This window comes from Polistes dominula, unplaced genomic scaffold (genome assembly GCF_049000335.1).
Source record: "Polistes dominula isolate Pdom_NZ unplaced genomic scaffold, Pdom_raw_medaka contig_16, whole genome shotgun sequence".
In the NCBI taxonomy this organism is placed as follows: domain Eukaryota; kingdom Metazoa; phylum Arthropoda; class Insecta; order Hymenoptera; family Vespidae; genus Polistes; species Polistes dominula.
In genome coordinates this window covers 2,808,529-2,830,180 of record NW_028301040.1, presented here as the reverse complement: position 1 = coordinate 2,830,180, position 21,652 = coordinate 2,808,529, and the positions used below count along the sequence as shown (strand labels likewise).

General features: G+C 32.8%; 1 protein-coding gene across 3 annotated transcripts; it reads right to left on the bottom strand.

The window, feature by feature from the left end:
* Nucleotides 1-19,961: 19,961 nt before the first annotated feature.
* LOC107064836 (uncharacterized) lies at nucleotides 19,962-21,626 on the bottom strand. Of its 3 annotated transcripts, XM_089174692.1 has the most exons (3): nucleotides 21,357-21,482; nucleotides 20,211-20,604; nucleotides 19,962-20,135 (listed from the first exon to the last, which is right to left on the bottom strand). In XM_089174692.1, exons 1-2 carry the CDS (start codon nucleotides 21,435-21,437, stop codon nucleotides 20,242-20,244), a joined length of 444 nt encoding a protein of 147 aa, XP_089030818.1. In that variant the 5' UTR covers nucleotides 21,438-21,482; the 3' UTR covers nucleotides 19,962-20,135; nucleotides 20,211-20,241. The 3 variants fall into 3 exon arrangements, with proteins under 3 accessions (XP_089030818.1, XP_015173402.1, XP_089030817.1); XM_015317916.2 differs by having other exon boundaries at nucleotides 19,962-20,604; nucleotides 21,476-21,626; XM_089174691.1 differs by having other exon boundaries at nucleotides 19,962-20,604.
* Between the last annotated feature and the right edge of the window lie 26 nt (nucleotides 21,627-21,652).

Here is a 21,652-nt window from a genome sequence, read left to right as displayed (position 1 = left end):
AAGATCTCCAATTTCGAGAGAATACTGCTCGAGATCGGACTAAAAGCCTGTAAGAGTAACAGTCGTAATACCGTTTTATCTCCAAAGGAAGCACAAAGGAAAGAATCAAATCGACGACTTTCGATATTCGAGAAGATATAAGAAGATAATACAAAAATGGTTAAGATCGATTGTTCCCGCCAATTGTGTTGGGGTCCACGATTTTTCCAAAAGAGTTCATTCATCTTTTATTTTCATCCGAAAGAAATAAGAATAGTGGAAAGAACAAAAAAAAACAATTCTAATTTATTGAAGTTATTTAAAAAACTGAAATCAATTAATTCTTTACTTGGACACCTGTTCGATCGCAAAATAATCCCTTTTCTAAAATTCACCGTTGATCAAAAATAAAAATAATAATAATGATGATCTTATTTTCTTATCTGCAAGACACAAGAATAGTAGAATCAGATATTTTAATTTAAGATGAACCCCCCCCCCTTAATAAACTAAAATATAATTCGAATCATAAATTTAACGTTTTAAATTGTAAAATAATCCATCCCATTTTTCTAAAATTCACCGCGATGATCCATAATAAAAATAAAAACGACAATTATTCCTTTTTTTTCTTAACAACCATTTTAATAATAGAAAGAATCACAGAAAGAGGAAATAATTCGATTAACAAATACGATTCTTTCAAAATTTCAGAGAAATCCTCTTCATAAGCATCAAGAGTATTGAAGTGGTGATGATCACTCGAACGAGGAGGAATGTTTCAGTAACGCACTCGACGTACGTTAACAAGGGCTAGGAACAGAGGGACAAGTGCAACGCAACGAGTAGGTAATCTCGAAGCAAGAGGCTACATATCTGAATCCTTGAATTCAGAATATCCAGTCCGAGGGAGAGAGAGAGAGAGAGAGAGAGATCGGTCTAATTCGTTATTCGTAGACTAGAATCCAGAGTTCCTTACTGAACGGCTATTCAACGGTGATTAAGTTCTTGCTATGTCGATAATTACCTAAAAGCAGAAGCTCGAAAAGATAGATAACCAAGATTTACCCTTTACGTACATTTGTGTTATCTGTAAACACAGGGGAAATATCTTAAGGTTTCCATTTCTGAACTTTTCATTCATTTTCTAGTACAGTTATTAATAATTGTGTACACGAAAAATATAACGCCAAGTAAAATCGAGAAGTTTAAGAGAAATAAGAGAGAGAGAGAGAAAGAGGGAGAGAAAAAAAAGGAAATGTAGATATGCAGGTAGGTAGGTAGGTAGGTAGGTAGGTAGGTAGGTAGACCAAGATGAAAGAGGATAAGCGTGCGCTGCTGTTATCAAGAACCGCAGCGCACGAATATTAAACTCACTCGCTGAGAAACGAGAAATCTTCGCTTGTATTGGTGTTGCACAGCTCTCATTCATTCTCTCCCTCTCTTCCTCTCTCTCTTGCTCTCTCTCTCTCTCTCTCTCTCTCTCTCTCTCTCTCTCTCTCTCTCTACTTTCTGCATCAAACGTTAAGCTAGTCTGGCATTCTAGAACGTCCTATTCCTGACTAAAGGGAGTAAAACACACAGACCCTAGTTTGCACGGAGGCTTGTAAAAGCGATGATTCTCTTCTTGTATATTCCGGCCTTGTGCATGGAAAGGGCCTTAAGTCGGCTCTTAAAACGTTTTCTCTGGGATCGAAGCCAACGCCCGCGAGGAAATTAATTGACGCGGTAAAATTAACGAACGGTTGGTAGGTACAGTTTAAGAGAGCCCTTTCTCATTCGAGCTACGTTGCTTTCATCGTTTCGTCGCATGATTACTATCCCCCAAGCTTTTCTTCTTTCTGAACCGAATAGTTCATCGTTTTTATCAAAAAGTCTTCTTCTTCATCTATCTTTTCTCTCTCTCTCTCTCTCTCTCTCTCTTTCTATATATATAAGACCAATTTTTTTTTCTTCTTCTTTCTAGGATTATAATTTCAATGGTTCATCCTCCTTGATTAACGATTCTTAGACTTTTTAACGGAAATAAGAAAAAAGAAAACAAATTCAACAAAAAAGACATTTTTATTATTATGCAAAATATAAAATGAAGTGAAGAAAGAAAAAATGATGATAATATATAATGTTCAATTCTTCATACTTAACCGTACGGCACGAGCCACACACGTTGCCGTTACGTGCGCATAATCGACCAAGGAATGAAGAAATTGAACGCGCTTGAACTTTTCGTAAAACCCGAGAGAACGTTTCGACGGAAATTGGTGAACACGAGAAAGAGCAAGTGAGTGAGTGAGTGAGTAAGTGAGTGAATAAGAGAGAGAGAGAGAGAGAGAAATTGTTAAAAGAAAAAAAGAAAAAAAAAATTAAAAAAGGAAAGAAACCGTGGGCGCCTCCGGGTCTCTTTAGCGAGAACAGAAATTTCGTAGTTTCTGGATGCACTCGAGCTCATTGCTCCTCCCCGATGCCGTTATTAAAAAGGACAAAGCGGTCCTTTTCCTTAGAAGAAATAGTAGAAGAGAGAAAGAACTAGTTTCCCCCAACAAGGAGTTGTTCCGCGTAATTTTATAAGACCGCAATCTACGGGACGAGAAGAAAACTGAGAAGAAAACTGAGAAGCAAACTAAAAAGAGGGAAGAGAGTAAGGATGAGGATGAAAGAAAAAAAGACAGAACAAAATATGAGAAGGAAGTCTCTCGCGATACAGGTTCTTTCTTTGAAACTGGCAATAGTCTATGTCAGCCAACCGGAAAGCAACAATGTTGCCTTGGAAGTTCATTTCTTTTGCGCCGCAAGATTCCCCCCTCTAATTTCTACCCACCTTCCAACTCAACCCTTTTCCCTATCTACCTTCTACTTCATTGTTTTCGACACTCTCTTTTCTAGTATAAGTCATTAGTATATTATATTAAAAACTAGAGAACGTTGTTCTCTTTCTTTTATTCATTGTCTTTTTCTTCTTTTACATCATGTCGCTAACTTTCTTGTCAACTGATCTCTTTGAATATTTTCCCTTTGATAATAGAAGAAAGAAGAACTCGATGAATCGTGAATGAAATTTGTTTTTCAAAATATTCATTATGTTATTTAATTAATTTTTACAAAATGATTTGTTTGAGCAAGCGCGCATATTTAAAAATAATTTGTTCGTTGTTTATCGCAATTTGTTATTAATTCGCTTATCTTTTATTTTTATTTCCCTCCCTCCCTATAATACAAATTCTTCTATTGTTCCCGTTAGCATGAGCTAACTTTTACCCAAGGGAAAATAAGAACACATTTTTCTAGATTTCGTATTCTTAAATAATTGTGCTAAAAATAAGAAAAAAATCTTTAGCGGGTTTTCGGCACTTTATAAAAATCCTCTTTAAATTAGTCGACCCTTAACGTGGTATATTGTTCGCGAACGAGTCCGAAAGAAACGCTGGCAGTGCCATTTTATGTGCACTTGTCATTTAAATGGACGTGCAGTCGTGGTGCTTAGCAGCGGAAGAACAGTATACTCTTTTTCTCCTTTTTTTTCTCTTTTTTTTTCCATTTTTTCTCGAGTTCTTTTTCTCTCTCGGTCGACTTTGGAAAGACCACCACCACCACCACCACCACTAAGCATTGCCCTTTGTTCTCCAAGAAAAAGACAGAAACTTGGTTAGAGGTCGTGCTCGTTTCGAGTTTCTCGCAAATCGTCCAAAATCGTCGCACGTTGTCCTCTTCAAATGAAATACCACTACCTTGTTCATTGTTCGTTTAATTCTTTCCCGTTAACCAATGGCTGCTTCTTAATATTTTTATTTTTTTATTTTATTTCATTAATTCATTTTTAATTTGCATTTTTTAATCATTCTTTTTTTTCAAAAAAAATTTTTATAAAACAGACAATGAATTCAACGAATTAAGACTTTTCTAAGACAACACGAATATTTAATCATACCTTTCCCATTGTTTTCTTTTTTTTATAATTATTATACACACACACACACACACACACTATTACATTTATATTATAAATCAATAACGTGGCTTTATTAAAAATTTAATATCATTATAAACATTTATATTGTATAAAATATAAATCTTTTTCTTTTCTCATACTTACTGTATGAATACTTTTATACCCCACTGTATATAAAGAGAGAGAGAGAGAGAGAGATAAGGAGTATATACTAACCATAACTAAAGCTTATGTGTTCTCATAGCTTAATACAACAATTACACATGGAATGTGGAAAGCATTAAAGCTAAGAGCAAAGCTAAGTAAGAGATTCCCTTCGACCCTATCTGTATTCTCCTTGTCTTTAACAATTCGATGCAACCAAATCTATTCCTTCTCTGTTTCGTGTTTAAGTGAGTTAAATACTAACCTATACACACCTGGATATAGAAGGTTGGAAATATAACTCGGACGATAAACCACGTAACTGTGCAAAGATAAAAGATGAAATTTGATTGAGGGTCTTCTCTTTGCCATACGATTATTATTACGATTTGAACACATAGACATACAATGACGATTTAACTTCCTATAGATGAACCATTTTATCTGATTACGATCGATAGATAAGTTCCTTCTCTGTCGTTGAAAACGAAAAATGAACCAAAAAAATAAACAAAGAAAGGAAGATTAAAAGGATACTTCGTTTTTTCTTGTCGACAAATTGAATAAACCATTGTGGAAAGAACAAACGGTAACACTGTGAAACACGAGGGTTATATAATCGTACTACTCGTTAAACCGTACCGAACTTGAAAAAACATTGAAAATTAATCACGCTCTAATTATAAAGGTTTGCTGAGCTCAACTTAATCCCCCTCAGCAGCCTATACCCTTTCACTCCCTCACTTTCTTGCTCACTTCCTCACTTAAACTCATTCACTCATTTGCTTTCCCTCTTCTATTAACCACCCCCGTATCCACCATTCACCAAGTAGCACCAACCACCGACGATTATTTCTCGACCGTCGTCTTCGTCGTCGTCGTCGTCGTCGTCGTCGTCGTCATAGTCCTCGTCGTTTCCTCGTTATCGAACCCTCGAAAAGCTCTACGAGAAAGCTCTTCGAGAGAGAAACTTCAAGCGCGTAAACGGCAGAAGAAGCAGTTTTTGTCTGATTAATCGCCTAACAGTACATTTTGGGTAAACGTGAAATGGAGTAGAAGAGAACTCGATTACTGATAACTTTCTTTCTTACGTATCAAGACACACTGAAGGAGCACCCTACAACGTTCATTTAACGCTTATGTAGAATACTGATAGACCTATTATTTATAATATATCTTTCATATAATAAATAACAAACGCGTTATTTTAATTTCACTAATTACTGGCGTGTCACTAGAGGGGGGTTGGAAATATTCGAATACTGCTTTGAATTTGTTCTTTATTCTTTTTCTTTTAATTATTAATAATTAAAAATAAACATTTTTTATTAACGAAATTTTCGAGTAGCGTCAACCCCTTCCCTCCGAAACTTAACCCTCCCAAAATAAAAGTGACTTTTATGGGAAAAAGAAAAAACCAATGATTTTTACGTTAGATTCAAAACTTTTCAACCCACCTAATATAATAATATCTGCATTAACATTTAAACGCGGACAAATCATTTCTAGAAAGTATCGTAAAATTTATGAGAACTTTAGCTAGCTATAATATCTTTATTCATTCAACTATTTCCGATTATCGATTATTGATCTATTCTACTTACAGGAAGATTCGACTATATTCTGACTTAGGTTGTTATAAGATAAACGAGATGAAAAGAGTAAAGGTAGGGAAAATCGTTAGTAGTTGTGTTGGTGTAGTCGTACATATGCCGTATATACACCCCTACTTTGGATAGCTTTCACACCCTCTGTGACAACGTAATGTATTACCATTTACATAATAGAGAAAGAGAGGAACGAAAAGGAACGAGGTTGGAAACGTGGAAAGGCGGCCGGTGGTTCGTTTCCCGAGGAATAACGCAAGTACATAGAACTACTACTACTACTACTACTACTACTACTACTACTACCAAGAGAAGCTTCAGACTTCTAAAACGCGCTGCTACCTATACCTTCCTTCCTTCCTTCCTTCCTACCTTCCTTCCTTTTCGTTTCCCCTCCTGGGAATATTCCCTACGAATAAAGGGGTAAAGGGAGAGAAGATCCTCAAAAGCGAATGGAATAGAGCGCCTATCGAGACCAACCCGAAAACTTGAACTTTATTTAACCTTGTGGTGGTATTAAATTTTCTACCTAATTAAATTCTTATCAATTTTACCTGTGTTTATAATACCAAAGTGGGTTGAATAGTTTTTCGACCCTATTCTTTTAACATTGTTATTTTATCTGGAAAATTATGTTTCTTATAAGCAGACAGTATGATAAAGAAATTTTTGATGACCTACATTGAGAATTTTGATATTACTTGGAAGAAATTTATTTTTAATTCGACGCACGTGAATATACGTTCATTTTGCAAAAATAAAATTTTCAATTATAGATTCAATATATTTTCCTTTTATTTTTATAAAATAACAAAAGCTATTTTTTTAACAAAATATCTCATGGTGTATAATTTTACAATTATTTTCAAGACATTATCATTATAAAGTATAATCACGGGAAAGAGCTTAATGAAGTACATATACACTTTTCTCTTCCTAGAAAAAAAAAGAAATAAAATAAAAGAAAAAGACATAATACGAAGTTCGCGTAAGAACGAGAAAGTAAAAAAGAAAGAACCATGCGAATTTTCCTTCATATAATTCCAAACACGTACACATCGCGAAAACCCACGACAACTTCCAGGATTTCTCTCTCTCTCTCTCTCTCTCTCTCTCTCTCTCTCTCTCTCTCTCTCTCTTTCTTCTCTATCTTGCATCTTGAAATACTCTCGTAAGGCAACAAATGCCTAATGGTGCATGCCTTAGAATTCTAATTCTAATCGTCCCGTTGCGATTTCCACGCGTATTTCTTCCATTAACTTGAATTCCCACGTTCTTGGATTACTAAACGAACTGCACATTATTTTTTTGTTATTATTCAAAATTTGTTATTAATTAAAAGAAAAAATTTATTAATACATTGATTACCTCGTGAGTTACCTATGACAAACGTTTGTTCTTTTAACAGGATCGTAGGAATCACCCAGCATTATTATATCATTTTTACATTTAATTTTATAATTATGATGTGTCTATAAGAAAACATATAAAAGTTCTTTGAGACAATCGACACGTATCAATTTATATTCTATCTTTTATAATTTGATAAGTTAACTTGTAGATTCTTATATAATAAGTAATCTAATCGAAAATATTTTCACGTCAAGAAAATTTTTCAATGAATTTCTTAAAGAAATATTATGCGAGTTCTACATAACTATTTTCACTTGCCAAATTACCGATCCCGTTTCCTAGGTCAGATTATACACTCGATAAACCAGATAGGCAGTGCGACGTTGCAACTGGCTAGCGGTGCAATCTAATCTAATCACAGCTATAGCAACGCGAGCTTCGGTCCTTCTCCCTTATCCTTCCCCTAGATTCTCGTGTTGGATTATTGGTAGGAGAATCCTGGACATTCCTACAATCCTTCGCGATCTCCAAGAGATCTCATCTCTACACTTCCCTCCTTCTCCTCCTTCTCCTTCTCTCTCTCTCTCTCTCTCTCTCTCTCACGATCATCTACATACAGGGTGTCCTAATCAAAAATGTTCAACTGAATTATTACCAAATCTAATATTATATAATTTTATTCCCAAAATGTTAAGAAAAGGAAAGTGGATAACAAGTCTTCATTTGAAGTTATTTTTGATTAATTCGTTAAACGGGGTTTCAACCCCATCAAAAATCTTAATTGGTAATAAGAGTTTTAAGTAGTATACTATTTGAAAAGTATTTTAATTTTCTTTATAATGGTAATTTTCTTTATTTATTTTTTTTTTTTTTTATTTTCTCATTTGATTTAGTAGTTTCCAAGAAAGTCAGCGTTGAAGTTTCAGGTACAATAAAATGTTAATTCGGTTAAAAGAAAACAACAACCCTCTTAGGAGGTTAACTACGAAGTTTGTAAATTTATGACAAAAAGTATTCAGAAAAGTTTCTTTAAAAAAAATGACTAGATATCATAATAATTTAAGTAGACACTTTTCCTTAAGACACCCTGTACATAAATTTAAGGTTTAACCATTCCCTTTAGGATCCTTCGGATGAGCGATTATTTCCTTCGTGCGACAAATCAACCAAGCAAATATCTCGCCAATGAATGCACTTGACGTGCAAATATTCTGTATGTTAGTTATAATTACAATTATATTTATATTTATATTTATATTTATATTTATATTTATATTTATATTATTTATATTTATATTATTTGTATTTGAAGATCGATAAAAGAATGAAATGAAATAAAAATGAAATCAAGATTAATTTTTCTCCTAATTATATTTACGTCCAAGCTCGTAACAAACGAGTTTTAACGACCTATAACATTCATATAGTAAATTTATTAGAAAACTCTTCTAAAGAAACTATGAATCTTGTTTTTTCTCCGATCCGAGGCAGCTATCTCTATGAAAGCCGTTCTTTATCCCGTTCATTTTATAGTAGAAGGTAAAGAACGCAGACACGCGAATTCACCATCGTTCACACTTTTTTCTCTCAGGTGCAAAAGTGTAACACGTAGAACCAAGAAAAGAACTTTTTTCAACCCGGTCTTCTTCTTCCTACTATCCACTACGAATTTTTTGTTCGATTAGAACTATAAAGGGACTTCTATCGGACACCTTACCGATCGTTTTTACGAATTGATTAACAACCCTAGAACATCTCTTAATTTTATCTATTTTAGATCATTGTATCATATTTATAACGAGTTTTTTTCTATTTATATTTGTACGATGTCACCAATTAAATTGGCGAATTAACTTCGAACCTAAATAATACAAATTATTTAAGAAATGTATAATAATCTGTTATGCAAAGAAAAGTGTAAACATTTTTTATACTAATAAAGAAAAACTGGATTTTTCTAACTTGATATAAATCAGCTAATTATAAAATACATTTACTTTAATTTTCAAAAAATTAAAAATACATCGAATACTACAATAATCAAATTCTTTCAAAAAGTCTTAAAATACGAATTAATTGCTTTGACATATGACTGATTCAAGTGTTCAGTAAGTATACGTGTTCATCAATTTAGCAACGGTATAGGATCACGTTCAAGGCAACATGAAATAGTATTAGAGATCAAATAGATTTCAAATCCTTGTGATCCTATGATATCAATAAGTGATACGAAATGGGAGGATTTCCAATTGTCGAATCCGTTAATAGGCTTTTCAATCATTGACGTATGAATATTCGTGGTGGTTCATTGATGCGTTCAACGTTGAACTGTGGTCAAAGACTGAACGCCGTTCCGTTAGTTGCATCCTGCAAATCTATGGAAAACCATCTCACAAACAGAGAAATAACCGTCCATTTCTTTGAACCATGGTAAGAACCCTTTTATGACTTTTTTTACGATGCCCTCCTTTCGAGCTAAGGCTGAGAAGTAAAATATGACCGACAACGAATTCCCTCGCGACGAATCAAAAGTAATGATTCTCTTACACTTTCCGATCTGAAGGATATAATAAGATTCTCTCTCTTTCTCTCTATTTCCCTTTCTTTATTTCTTTCTTTTCTCTATTACCTTCTATGAGCTCCCATGTAACTTTGAAATCATATATCAATAAATTATAATACTATTATTTTAATCAAATTTACTTCCCCAAAAAGAAATCTAAATCTAAATTCACATTCGAAGTGTCTATTGCTAAAACGTTAAATGATTGTAAGTTTTACAGCAGTCTTACAAAATGTCTATAAGAAAAACGAAATTCATTGATCACTTAACAAATGATCGAAAATAAATTCTTACAAATAACACGCACCTTCTTTCCTTTTCTTTTTCTTATCATCTCATAAATAAAACATCACAAAGATCTTAAGAAACAATTTTGTAAATATATACTTTTGTCTAATTCCACGATTATTATATTAAATGATAATTGAAAATAAAGTATTCCAATTGTCATAGAGTATCATCATTTTTCGTTTTCTTGATCATTTGATCTTCGATAAAATAAATACATATGCAAGATCGTAAGAAAATGAAATTTTATACAGTTGTAATCGATATTATTCTCTTATCCATTTTTGTGAATATAACCAGGAGCTAGTTGAACGTGTACATACGTCCATCTCTCCGACATGAACGTAAACTACAAATATTTTCTGGCCCCTTCGACTTCGTGTCGTAGAAACGACAATTTTATCGTACTTTTTACGATTACTACTTCGTACTGAAGGCGACGCTATGCGTTTGGCAACATACGTTCAATAACGTAACGAGAATGTTTCGTAGACGGTAACGCGCAAATATCGTCATCGAGGACACACAAGAGAGAATGGTCGAATGAAAAATTGAAAGAAATGTCTAGAGACTGTTTTCATCCTCTTGATGTTGATTGAACGTTCTCTGCGAAAAACTGAGACAAAACAAAACGTAACAAAAAAAAAAAAAAAATCATAAACGAAATAACAAGAAAATATCCGACAACGTTGAGAACGTGAAATATTTTGATATAATTCTTTTTTATCAACAAATATGAAAAATATATCAATAAAACATTTGTACAAAATCAAAAAAAAAATCAAAACGTTTTGCTTTTGTTCTCTTTTGTTTTCCCAAGAAAGATAAGATAATTTTAATTTAACAAACACCATATTGACCATCGAATTTAATCACTAACAAAAGGAAAAGAAAATAACTGTTGTGAATAAAAATTGGACGTTTTTAGGGTTATTTCGGTAGATAGGATAATCCATGTGTTGTATGACCGTTATTAACGCAATCATTATCACTTAGAAGTACGAAGGTAGAGATGGTTCCTGGCGTACCTAGGAGTCTAATTATGACATATAAACGCGGTTCATCATACGAAACGTGAAACTACGCAGCGTGTGTAGCAAGCTTGCAGGAAGACTACGCGCCGGAAAAGGAAGTAACAAACGTAGAGACCCAGGTGGACAAAGGAGGAACAATGAGAATGGAGAAAGAGAGAAAGAGGGGTTAGTAGAGAGAGGCAACAGAACGCAGGTGCAGGATGGCGAGAAATGAGCTAGTTAAGCAAATTAACCGACTAAGCTCTAGGCGACTAACTTTTAGCCCGAAAACCCTGAACCTCTGGCCCCCCAATGCGGCCATTCTGTTGCACGAAGAGAAGAAAAAAAAACTTTTCCCTTTTAGTTCTAACCTTCCTCATCTGTTTTTCTTTTTACTTTTTTTTCCACTACTTTTTTTTTTTAATTATTATTGTTATTATCCCCAAGAGTCCTCAACGAGACCGAGACTCCTGTGCACGAATGAGGATGCGTTCGCACTGGGACACCCCTTCTTCTTCGTCGAGGGTTAGGCAACCCTCCGAAGTGGACTTTCCTCCTATTAACGTTTCTCTGCGATAATATTCATGATTTTTTAATAGAATTTTTCTATAATGATCGTGAAAAAATTGTTCCTTGAATTATATAACAAATGAAATGGGAAGAAAAAAATCAAAAAGAAAACAAGCAAACGGAGAAAAAAGAAGAAAAAGAACAGTTACTATTATTCACGTTATGTGTGTGTGTATGTGTGTGTTTTAATTACACACGCGTAAAAATTTTATTATTCTCAAAATTCAATGATTATATGAAAATTGACTGGATTTGTTTGCTGAAAAACTTTGCGAAAGAAAAAAACGTCTATCCTGATTCTTAAAACAATGGAAATTTAACTCGTTTAAAGCAAACAGAGAGGGGAGGGGTTCGAGGGGGTGAATAGTGCTATTCCTATTCATCGAGAACGCTCATTTTCATTTTATTACAAGTTGCAAATGCAGTAGAAGAATAAAGGAAACTTGAGAGTCCGAGTCAGCTCATTTTAAGATCTTAAAAGGTTCTCTCTCCTTTAAAACTTTCACCCTTCGCCTCCTTTAACTTCTAACCTTTCGCTTCTTCCTCTTCTTCTTCTTCTTCCTTCTATTATTTATTTTCTTTCTTTCTTTCTTTCTTTCTTTTTTTATCTTAGACTTTCTTACCTTCGTCACCGCCGCAGTTACGAGAGAAACTCGTAACTTCTTAGCCCCATGTTGCATTTTATTTTACGTTTCGTACAGTTGGAACGCGAGACTTCGCGAAGTCGTCTTCGTCGGAGAAAATAGAACCAACCAATGAACCTTAACTGTACCTTCTTCTTTTTCTTATTCTTATTCTGTTCTGTACGACCATCACTTTTCTCTAACTTTTCTATCCTTATTCTTAACGACGAAAAGGATGGAAAACGAGGCATTACCAAAATTTACTTGGAGACAAAAAAATGACGAAACGCTTAAACAGTAATATGAACATTTAACATTAGTCGCGTTATATTTCGACAGTTATAACGTTAAACTTAATGGGGAAACTTACTTAATTGGTTAGCAAAAGTATCGGTAACTCTCGGAGGAAGTACAGAATATGTATGTATATATATATATATATATATAGATAGATAGATATAACGAAAATTTAACTTTCCTCAAGTGGAAACGTATCGTGAAACAATGGACGACTTACGCCAAGTCGTACGGCAAAATCTTCAACGATGCGACAAGTATTACGTTTCTGTTATTCGATGGAGTGTTGAATCCTTCAGATGAGGAGAGGGAGAGAGAGAGAGAGAGAGAGAAAGAAAAGAGTGGATGGAGGATTTGAAGGGTTGTACATGGAAAGATGGTTTCCCTGCTTCATTCAAATTGACAGATATGGAACGACAATTTATCTTAAACAATTGACGGGAATACGACTGTGAGTGGTAGAACTCCTTCTGTTCTTTAAAGATTCATCCTGCTTCAAACAATACCACAACGGGAATTGACTGAATTTTATTCGTATATGTATGCATGTATGCGTATAACTTTCTTCAAGCTACTATCAAATTATTCCAACGTTACTTTGGCGTATCCTTTGAAATAAACTTTTTTTCGTAAAGAAAAAGAAGAAGATGAAGAAGAATAAGAAGAAGAAGAATACTAATACAATTTTACAAAAATAATAAAAATATGAATAAAAATTCTTTACCAAAGGTGAAATAAAATTTTGTTATATCTATTTGACACGACACGACACGACACGGTTATAAATAAGTGTAACATATGTACGTACATACCCGTAATGATACTCGAATAAGTTCTATCGCGCAGAGAGAGTAAAGTTCAAAGTGGAAGAATAAAAGGAAGAAAAGTAGGAGGAAGAAGATACGCTCTATCGGTAGAAAATATTACGATGTATGTTTCGCGAGGGGTTGCGTTTTCGAAAAAGAGGAGATGCGTGTCGCGTAGAAACGACAAAATTTTCTCTTCTTTCTGTCAACCTGAAAAGCCCATAAGCGTCAATAGTTGTTCGGTAAACAAAGCGGTGGATCCCATTGTTCAAGCACAATCATAGCCCGCCCACTCTCAGCTTGAATACGCGAATGCACATAAATACCTACGTATGCATAATAACCCTTTGACTGTCACATCCATTTGCATACTCGTGAGAAATATATACATGCATACATACATACATACATACATGCATACTTGTCTTTCTACCAAACTCTATATCCTTCTCTCTGTCCCTTTCTCTTTCTCTTTCTCCTTCTCTTTACTTTACCTTTCCCTCATTCCTTCGCGTATATTTATCTTAAACACTACGCGATAACGATCTCGTTAGTCGCACACGATACTCAAAATTATAAATAAATTTATACATGAGAGAACGCTAATTCGAATCCCTCAATATTTTGACAATTATACAATATACGAATCTTTTTTATAATCTTTTTTAGAAATTGATCATATCTAATTAAACATACTAATTATCTTAAACAAAATATTCACATTTAAATTAACTCAATCCGTAATATTATAATAAAATAACATGAGAATTATATTGAAATATGTACATATATACATATATGACGATTAAAAAATATAACTCATTGACTTTTAGTTGCCATCTATTCTTATGCTGTTTCACGAGAACGCACTTTAAATTCTCAAAAAGTGCGAGCGAAACGTTCTCCTTTTCAATGGAAAATAAAAGTCGAGTAAGGAAAGAGAGTAAGAGACGGAGAGAAAGAAAGAGGGCTAATAGCATGCGAGAAGAACTCGTAAACGCGTACAAAGCCTGGTTTAGAACGCGGCACAGTATACGCGTGAGCAAAGTATACTCGGTGAAACTCTCCTATGGTATAATACGCTAGCGGCTTGATAATACGGTGCATTGTAACATTTTCCTCCTAACAATCTCTCGACTGTACAGTGCACGCGCAGAGATGCAACGAAATTTCCTGTACCATCCACAACCTATACAAAGACACATATATCTATATTCGAAACCTCGATCTTTTATCCGATCTTTTATCTAAATCGTATACTCCACTTTCTTTTTTAACTCCAATCTATCATTTTTCTTTTAAGTAAAAAATTTTTCATTTGCATCTAAAAAGAAATAAAATATCAAATATGAAAAACATAAATAAATCAAATGACAAATAAAATCCTTTCATACATATTGATTATTCTTAATAAATGAAAGTATTAGAATCTGCAAATGTGTTATATCGGTACACGTTAAAGAGTACCGATAACATGATAAAAGATCCAAATAAAGGATTCTCCTCCCCCCAACCTCTTCTCTCACTCTCTCTCTCTCTCTCTCTCTCTCTGTCTCTGTCTCTGTCTCTGTCTCTATCTGTCTTTTTCCTTTTTTTCTTTCTGGGAAGCTACGTATGGTTGAATACAATGGCGAATAGCTTAACGGCGTGATTCAAACGAGACTACGTGGTAGTTTTGAAAGGTAGAACGTACCAGATAGAGAGTGTATATCTAAAGCGATCTATTCTTTTTGGTTGGTAAGCTTCAACGCTGCTGTGGAATCCATCGATACAATACACTTTGTCCTCTCGTAGGCGAGATGAAAGCATTGATTACACGGTCAAAAAGATGTTACATTCGATACTGTGTTTCTCTGCCGTGTTGCTATCGTGACGTGTCCAAGTAACACGCATTCGTGCGTATTTACGTGAGGGTGCTACTACTACGCAATCGTATGAACGAAATTCGATTACTATTTACAATCGAGACATTTCACGGAAGACGAATTACTTTTTTAATTTATCGACATTTTTTCCTATTATTATATTCCCTCTGTTTTTTATTTTTATATATTGATATTGATTGGAAAACGTTCATAACGCGGTATTAATTTGTTTCGTTCCTTTTTTTTTCTTTTTAATTAGAGAATGAAATAAATATTATTAAAAATTTGTTAATAAATTATATTCCTTTTTAATCAGTTACTCTATTCTTATTAAAGTAATTTATGCTAAGTATAATGTAAATTAAATAAATAACGTACGCGTATATGAATATTTTTTTTAGTATATAGATTATCGAGCTGGTTGGTGATTTTAATTCTATATAAATTTCAATATTTTAAAATTATACATCTATTTGTTTGAATCGTATTTGTATTAATTCATGATAAATATATTCTCAAATAAATTACCAATATATTCGTAGATATATTTTGTTAAGCATTATTAATTAAATATTAGAGCTACGCTTCAATTTACTTGATTATTAAACAATTTTTGTATTAATTGTAATTTTGTATTAATTTAGTAAGTGTAAACCATAAAACATCCCGTTTACAAAAGTATTCAAGTATAAAAGGTAATTACAAAAAATATTGAAATAATAAATGACAGGTAATAAGTATAAGTCATACCGAGATGATCCTATTTATTTAGACGATTAGATGATGATAATAATAATGACTTTATTTTTTCTAAACGATACAAAAATATTCCTATAATGAAAATAATTGGTCTAATGATACGTTATTCCGTCGCACTTACTTAGCAAAGGAGTCATTTATTACTTTCCCCGAGCGATCGTATGCACCTTGGTATTTATACGGTATATCACATAATCGAGGAAAACGAGACGGTATCGTCATTAGCTCATGTTGCAATTCGTGTAGCGTGGTAAACGCAACAACGCCATATAAGCGATCGATCATCGACATTGTTCCGTCCTGGCTTTCATAACAATCCGCGGAATTATCTGAACATGCTGATAATCGTGCTAGGTACTTCATCAATTATTCCTCCAGTAGATGCGTGTGCAATTAAGGTGGCTTTACGACGAACAATGATCTTTCGATAAAATAGAAATAGGAATAGGAAAATAGTTAATTAACAATAATGATTATATAAACCATTGTTATACTATTAGTAATTATATTAGGGATCAAAAAATAATGAAAAAAAGAAAAAAATGAATATCAGTAAAATTACAATGAAAAATAAATAAAGATAATAGTAGAAAAATCTGTGAAAACGAATTTGAAAATAATAGGAAATAAAGAGAGATAATAGAGAGGGGAGGGGAGGATTATAATCATTAGGTATAAAACAATCGAATGGTCGTGAATTTAATTGTGATAAATAAATTCTCATAAAATTCATTGCAGAGGATGAATAGTAGTTTGTCTGTTTAAAATGCTCGATTTCTCTCTCTCTCAGTCAGTTTTTACGCTTGCTGAAATAGCAACCACTGAATCGTACAAGGATCGTTATGACATGCGTGTTGGCCGAATGAGTGCTTTTTATTTTTCCACCGAATGTTAAAAGCCAACTGCAGGAATGTACGAAGGTTGGTTGGTTGGTTGGTTAGTTGGTTAGTTGGTTGGTTAATACTACATTCTCCAGAGAAACTTTTTCCCTGTTTAACGTAAAATTGGTCCCAGTCGTCGCGTTTCGTGCTTCTTTTAAAACCGTCGACAACTACAGAAAGAAAAAGCAGCTCCTTGTTGGGCTATTTGAAATTTCTTTTTCACTTCTTTTATTTTTATTTTTATTCTCTCTCTCTCTCTCTCTCTCTTTTTCTCTAACTCAAAGGGAACAAAATAAAATAGAGGATAGAACAACAACAACATTGGTACAATTACTGTAAAGGATTGGTAAAAAGATTAGTAAAATAGTCGAGAATACGGTTAAAACGTGAATCGCTATTTTAGTTTTATTATTCTTTTTGTTTTTATTTTTTCTTTTTTTTCGGTCATTCCTTTTTCTTCACACACATCTTATCTTTATACTTAATAAGACGTAAGAGAAACGATGTAAAACTTTAAATGGAGGAGAGATGGCTAGGGTAAGCTCAACGTCGCCCAATGTAATTTCCATCGCAATTTACTTTTGAAACGTGTTTTTTTTCCTTTTTTTTTTTTTAAGTAGAAAATCGGTAGAGAGAAGGTGCGTGTACTTATACTCACTCATTTCTCTGAGCGCGTAATTCCTAGCCCAGGAAATAACCGTCGCTGAAATGAAACTCGTAATTTATCGGAGGATATGCAAATGTCCTCGTTTTTAACTCTCGTCTTGGCTTACCAAGTACAAGTATGTTCTCGACTAAGAAATATGATTTTGCATTGGTTAAACCCGATGAATATAAGCATATATGTATGTATATACGTCCTTTTAAAAAATGTATATTTTAAATTGAATGTTCTTTTAATAAATTCTTTAATGAACTTGTATCGCGTATATTCAAATGAAATTTCACGCATTAATCCTTCATAAGAAAATTTTTTTCTCATTGCTGTACAAGTAACAAAATTTATTTGATAAAAATTTCGCGAACGTTATATAATTTCATTTAATTATATTGCACCGATAATGAGCACAACTTAATAGATATTAATAAAATATTAAACAAAATGAAATATTTGATAAAGTATCGACTTTATGAGTAGACGACTTCAAAATTATAATATAACGTTAATGTAATATAAAGGGTTGATGAGAAATTTGATGTAGAAGATAAGATCAAAAGATTTTTCCGCGATAAAGAGAAAGAAGAGATCTCTTAAGCTCGCCGTTCTATTCTCTTATACGAAATCGTCTGTTTGTTCTCCAATGTACCCAAAATTTGTTTCTCATTACTGCAAAGTAATCACCGAGATGTAATTAAGGAGAAATATGTTAGCGCGCAGAACGCGAAGCAACCGTTCGGTGAAAAGAGAAACACGTAATACTACATACACGTACACATACAAAGTCATGTATATATATGTAAATACATTTATATATATATATAAATATATACGTATAACGAGTACGCGTTCGGCGTTTTACGTAATCTGATCTCAATAATTAATCGTCCTAAGTTAATTGCTATTGAGAATATTCCAAGCGTACTACCCTCATTTCTAACGCAAAATACTTTGTAGTACTTTGTATACAAATTGAAAGTACTTACAATAAAGCAAAAAAAAAAAAAGAGAAAAAAACAACGGCATCTCTTCATTATCACGATTCTCACGTATTATTTCTTATTTTTACTTTATCTCACATAAGCAATACTTTTCTCTTATTTGTCTTAATCTATGACAAACAAAATGTGATATAACGATAAATATAACTGATACAACATTTTTTATATTACAAGATCAAATAAAAAAGACATTTTGGATCAAATTATCAAAAAGACTAAAAAAAAAGTAAAGTTACGTTTTAAACAAAAGTCTCAATTATCCTTCGAATAAATTTCAAAGATCATTTTAAATGTTACAAACGTAATACCATCGAACAGAATAAGGATAATACATCGATTATAATACGTTTAATCGAATTTCCTTGTACGAAGGAACAAAATGAATTCGTATATGGCTTTGTTATTCGAGAAAGAGAAAAAGATAGTGTGAGAAAGTAAAAGAATAAGAGAAATAGAGAAGAAAGGAAATGGCAAGAGGAAAAAAAAAGAAAAAAATAGAAAAAGTATCTTGCACAAAAAGAGAAGACAGAGACCAATGGAATGGGTATTAAAACGCGTTTCTCTCTAAAAGAGAGAAAATCCATTACCTTCGTACTTCACGATCTGCATTTTCCGGCTCATAAGATATAGTAGCACCATGTACATCAAACTTATGTGTATTTTCGCGTACATATATATATATATACGTGTGACACGTATGAGTTCCAAGTTCAATTAATTTCAGTTTAAAGCTTCCCTAAGCCAGAGAAATGCGAGTAAGCTTCCTATAATTTCGTCGTTAATCGTTTGCTTGTATTCAATTTCATCGTTGGGGAATTGGCTTTAACATCTCAAACGCGTCTATAAAATTTTATTATAAATTTATGCAACTATACTCTGTCAGTTTTTCATCTTTTTTTTTTTTTTTAATCTGGATTATAAAGTATATAAATTGTAAGAGATAAATAATAAAAAAGAAAACACAATATATTGAAATCCTTAGATTCCTATTAATTATAAAACAATTTTAAATGAATAATTGTGTTGACTGTAAGTCTTATACTTTCATAATAAAGACGATTCAAAAATAATCCGCGTAAAATTCTTAATCAAAGTATCTACTAAGCAAGTGCTGCCTTACTACTAACGTTTCGTCAAACTATTAACATTTTTACCGACCGTATACAAAGACGGTAGTTGATAAAACCATATTTATGATAAGACAGAAATTGATATTTGCACACAAGGTAGCAATCATTCGATCAAAACTCTCATGGTATACTGAAACAAATCACACAAATAAAAGTATAGAAATATAGATGCTTACAAGAATACTTTCCGTGTAAAAGAATCATCTTAGTTAGTACCTGAACCACCAGTGGGCGATAGCAGGTACTTAACGCGATGACGGTACAATACCATCAAAGAATACGAAATTCTTTAATAATATTTGATAGTATATGATATATGATATCATTTATAATAATTCGAATTTGAAATAATTATATGTAATTGTTAGTGTACTAATATAAACTTATATTATATTTGTATATTATAAATCAGTATATATCATCTCTTTCTTTCGGATATTCGTATTAACATACAATTAAAAAAGTATTTAAAAACATAGCTGTATTAAATATTTTAATAAAATAAGAAATATCGTACATTGTAGGGAACAAGGATAAAATTATTCGCTAAATGTTTCGTTTTTGTGTTTTGTGTCATGTTCCATTGACTTCACATTTATTATAACAAATATTTATAAATCTATATAATTCTGATTTATATAATCAATTTTATCTAAAACATAAATAAAATAAAAATATTAAAAATTTTAAAAAGCAAATATAGGATCGAAAAAATTTAACTGCTTACTAAGTAACAACGATAGTATTTTTTCTATTCATTAAATAGGAATTTCTTCAAAATCAGGATGACTAGAAATTCGACGATTTATTGGATTGGCCATTCGTTGGAGCACATAATCGGGTATACCTTTCTCTTCTAAATTTTTCGTACCAGGTAAAGCCACCCGTATTTGTGCCCTTTCTTCTAAATTTTCATTGCCAGGTAAACTAACAGGTTCAACAACGTAGAGTCGAGAAAGGGGTAAAGATTTCTCATTTAAATTCGCCGAACCGGGAAGACGAGCTTCGACAATTTCGGTGTCATCGACCGCGTCATTGCCCAACGTACGGAATTCGTGTTCCCTATGCGGTTTGTACGGGATGGCGAGCGTTCCATAAACGCCGAGGAATAATAAAATGATCTGTGAATGATAAAAGAAAATAATCAAATTCACATCAAACAAAAAAAAAAAGACAAGAAATATATAAATAACGATTACGTTGAAGCGAGTAAGAGAGAAAAAAATATAGGAGGAAAAAAAACGTATAGTATGTTTGTCTCTCTGACCTGTTTTCTCGTCTTTCATCAAATGAAATAATACGTAGATACATACTAAATGTTTATTGAAAAACGTTAACTTGACAGAAATCTAGAAAGTTTGAAATAACTCAAATCGCGTCGCACCCACGCCGACTATTACAATATATAAGTAAATTCTCTTCCATTCCACTTGACCCAAATAGATCCCTTGCCGAATAAAACAACGACCAACCGACACTTTCTTACGAATTCTAACACCGCGACATTTTTCTTTTTAAACTATCACCGAAATAAATATTTCATAATAATCATTTTAATCCAACCACGCGCGATAGGACACTTACGAACATTTAAAACATACTTTATAAAATCTGTAATTTATCTTCTTTCCGAACTTGACCCTGTTAAATCAAAAAGATAAAATAACAATGCGATGAATTAATCTTTCACTAAACAAAACAAAATATAAAAAAAGTACCAACATATAACCGAATATAACATTGAACTCAAATATCTTTTCCAATTTATTTTCAAAATAAAATTTCAATTTTTAATTTCTTTTCTTTTTCACTTATAATCGAAAAATAAAGAAAGAAAGAAAGAAAAAAAAACAAACAAACAAACGCGACGCACAGATTTTATACACTTGTTACTGTTAATCGAAATCCTTTCCTTTGTTCTTTTTTTCTTTTTCTTTAAATCCAATCTCACCATCGACTTCGATCAAAATCCAGGATTCGAGATTTTCTTACCTCGATCATGTTCGTTCGAAGCTTCGAGTCCAACTATCCTCCGTGGATAGCACGATGACACTTTTATATGGGTCTATACGTATACAAATATATACAAGCACCAACACTGGTCTTACAACATGATCAACGTTTTATTTTGATGAGTCAAGCGGTCTCTCCCCATTTCCTCCTTCTCCC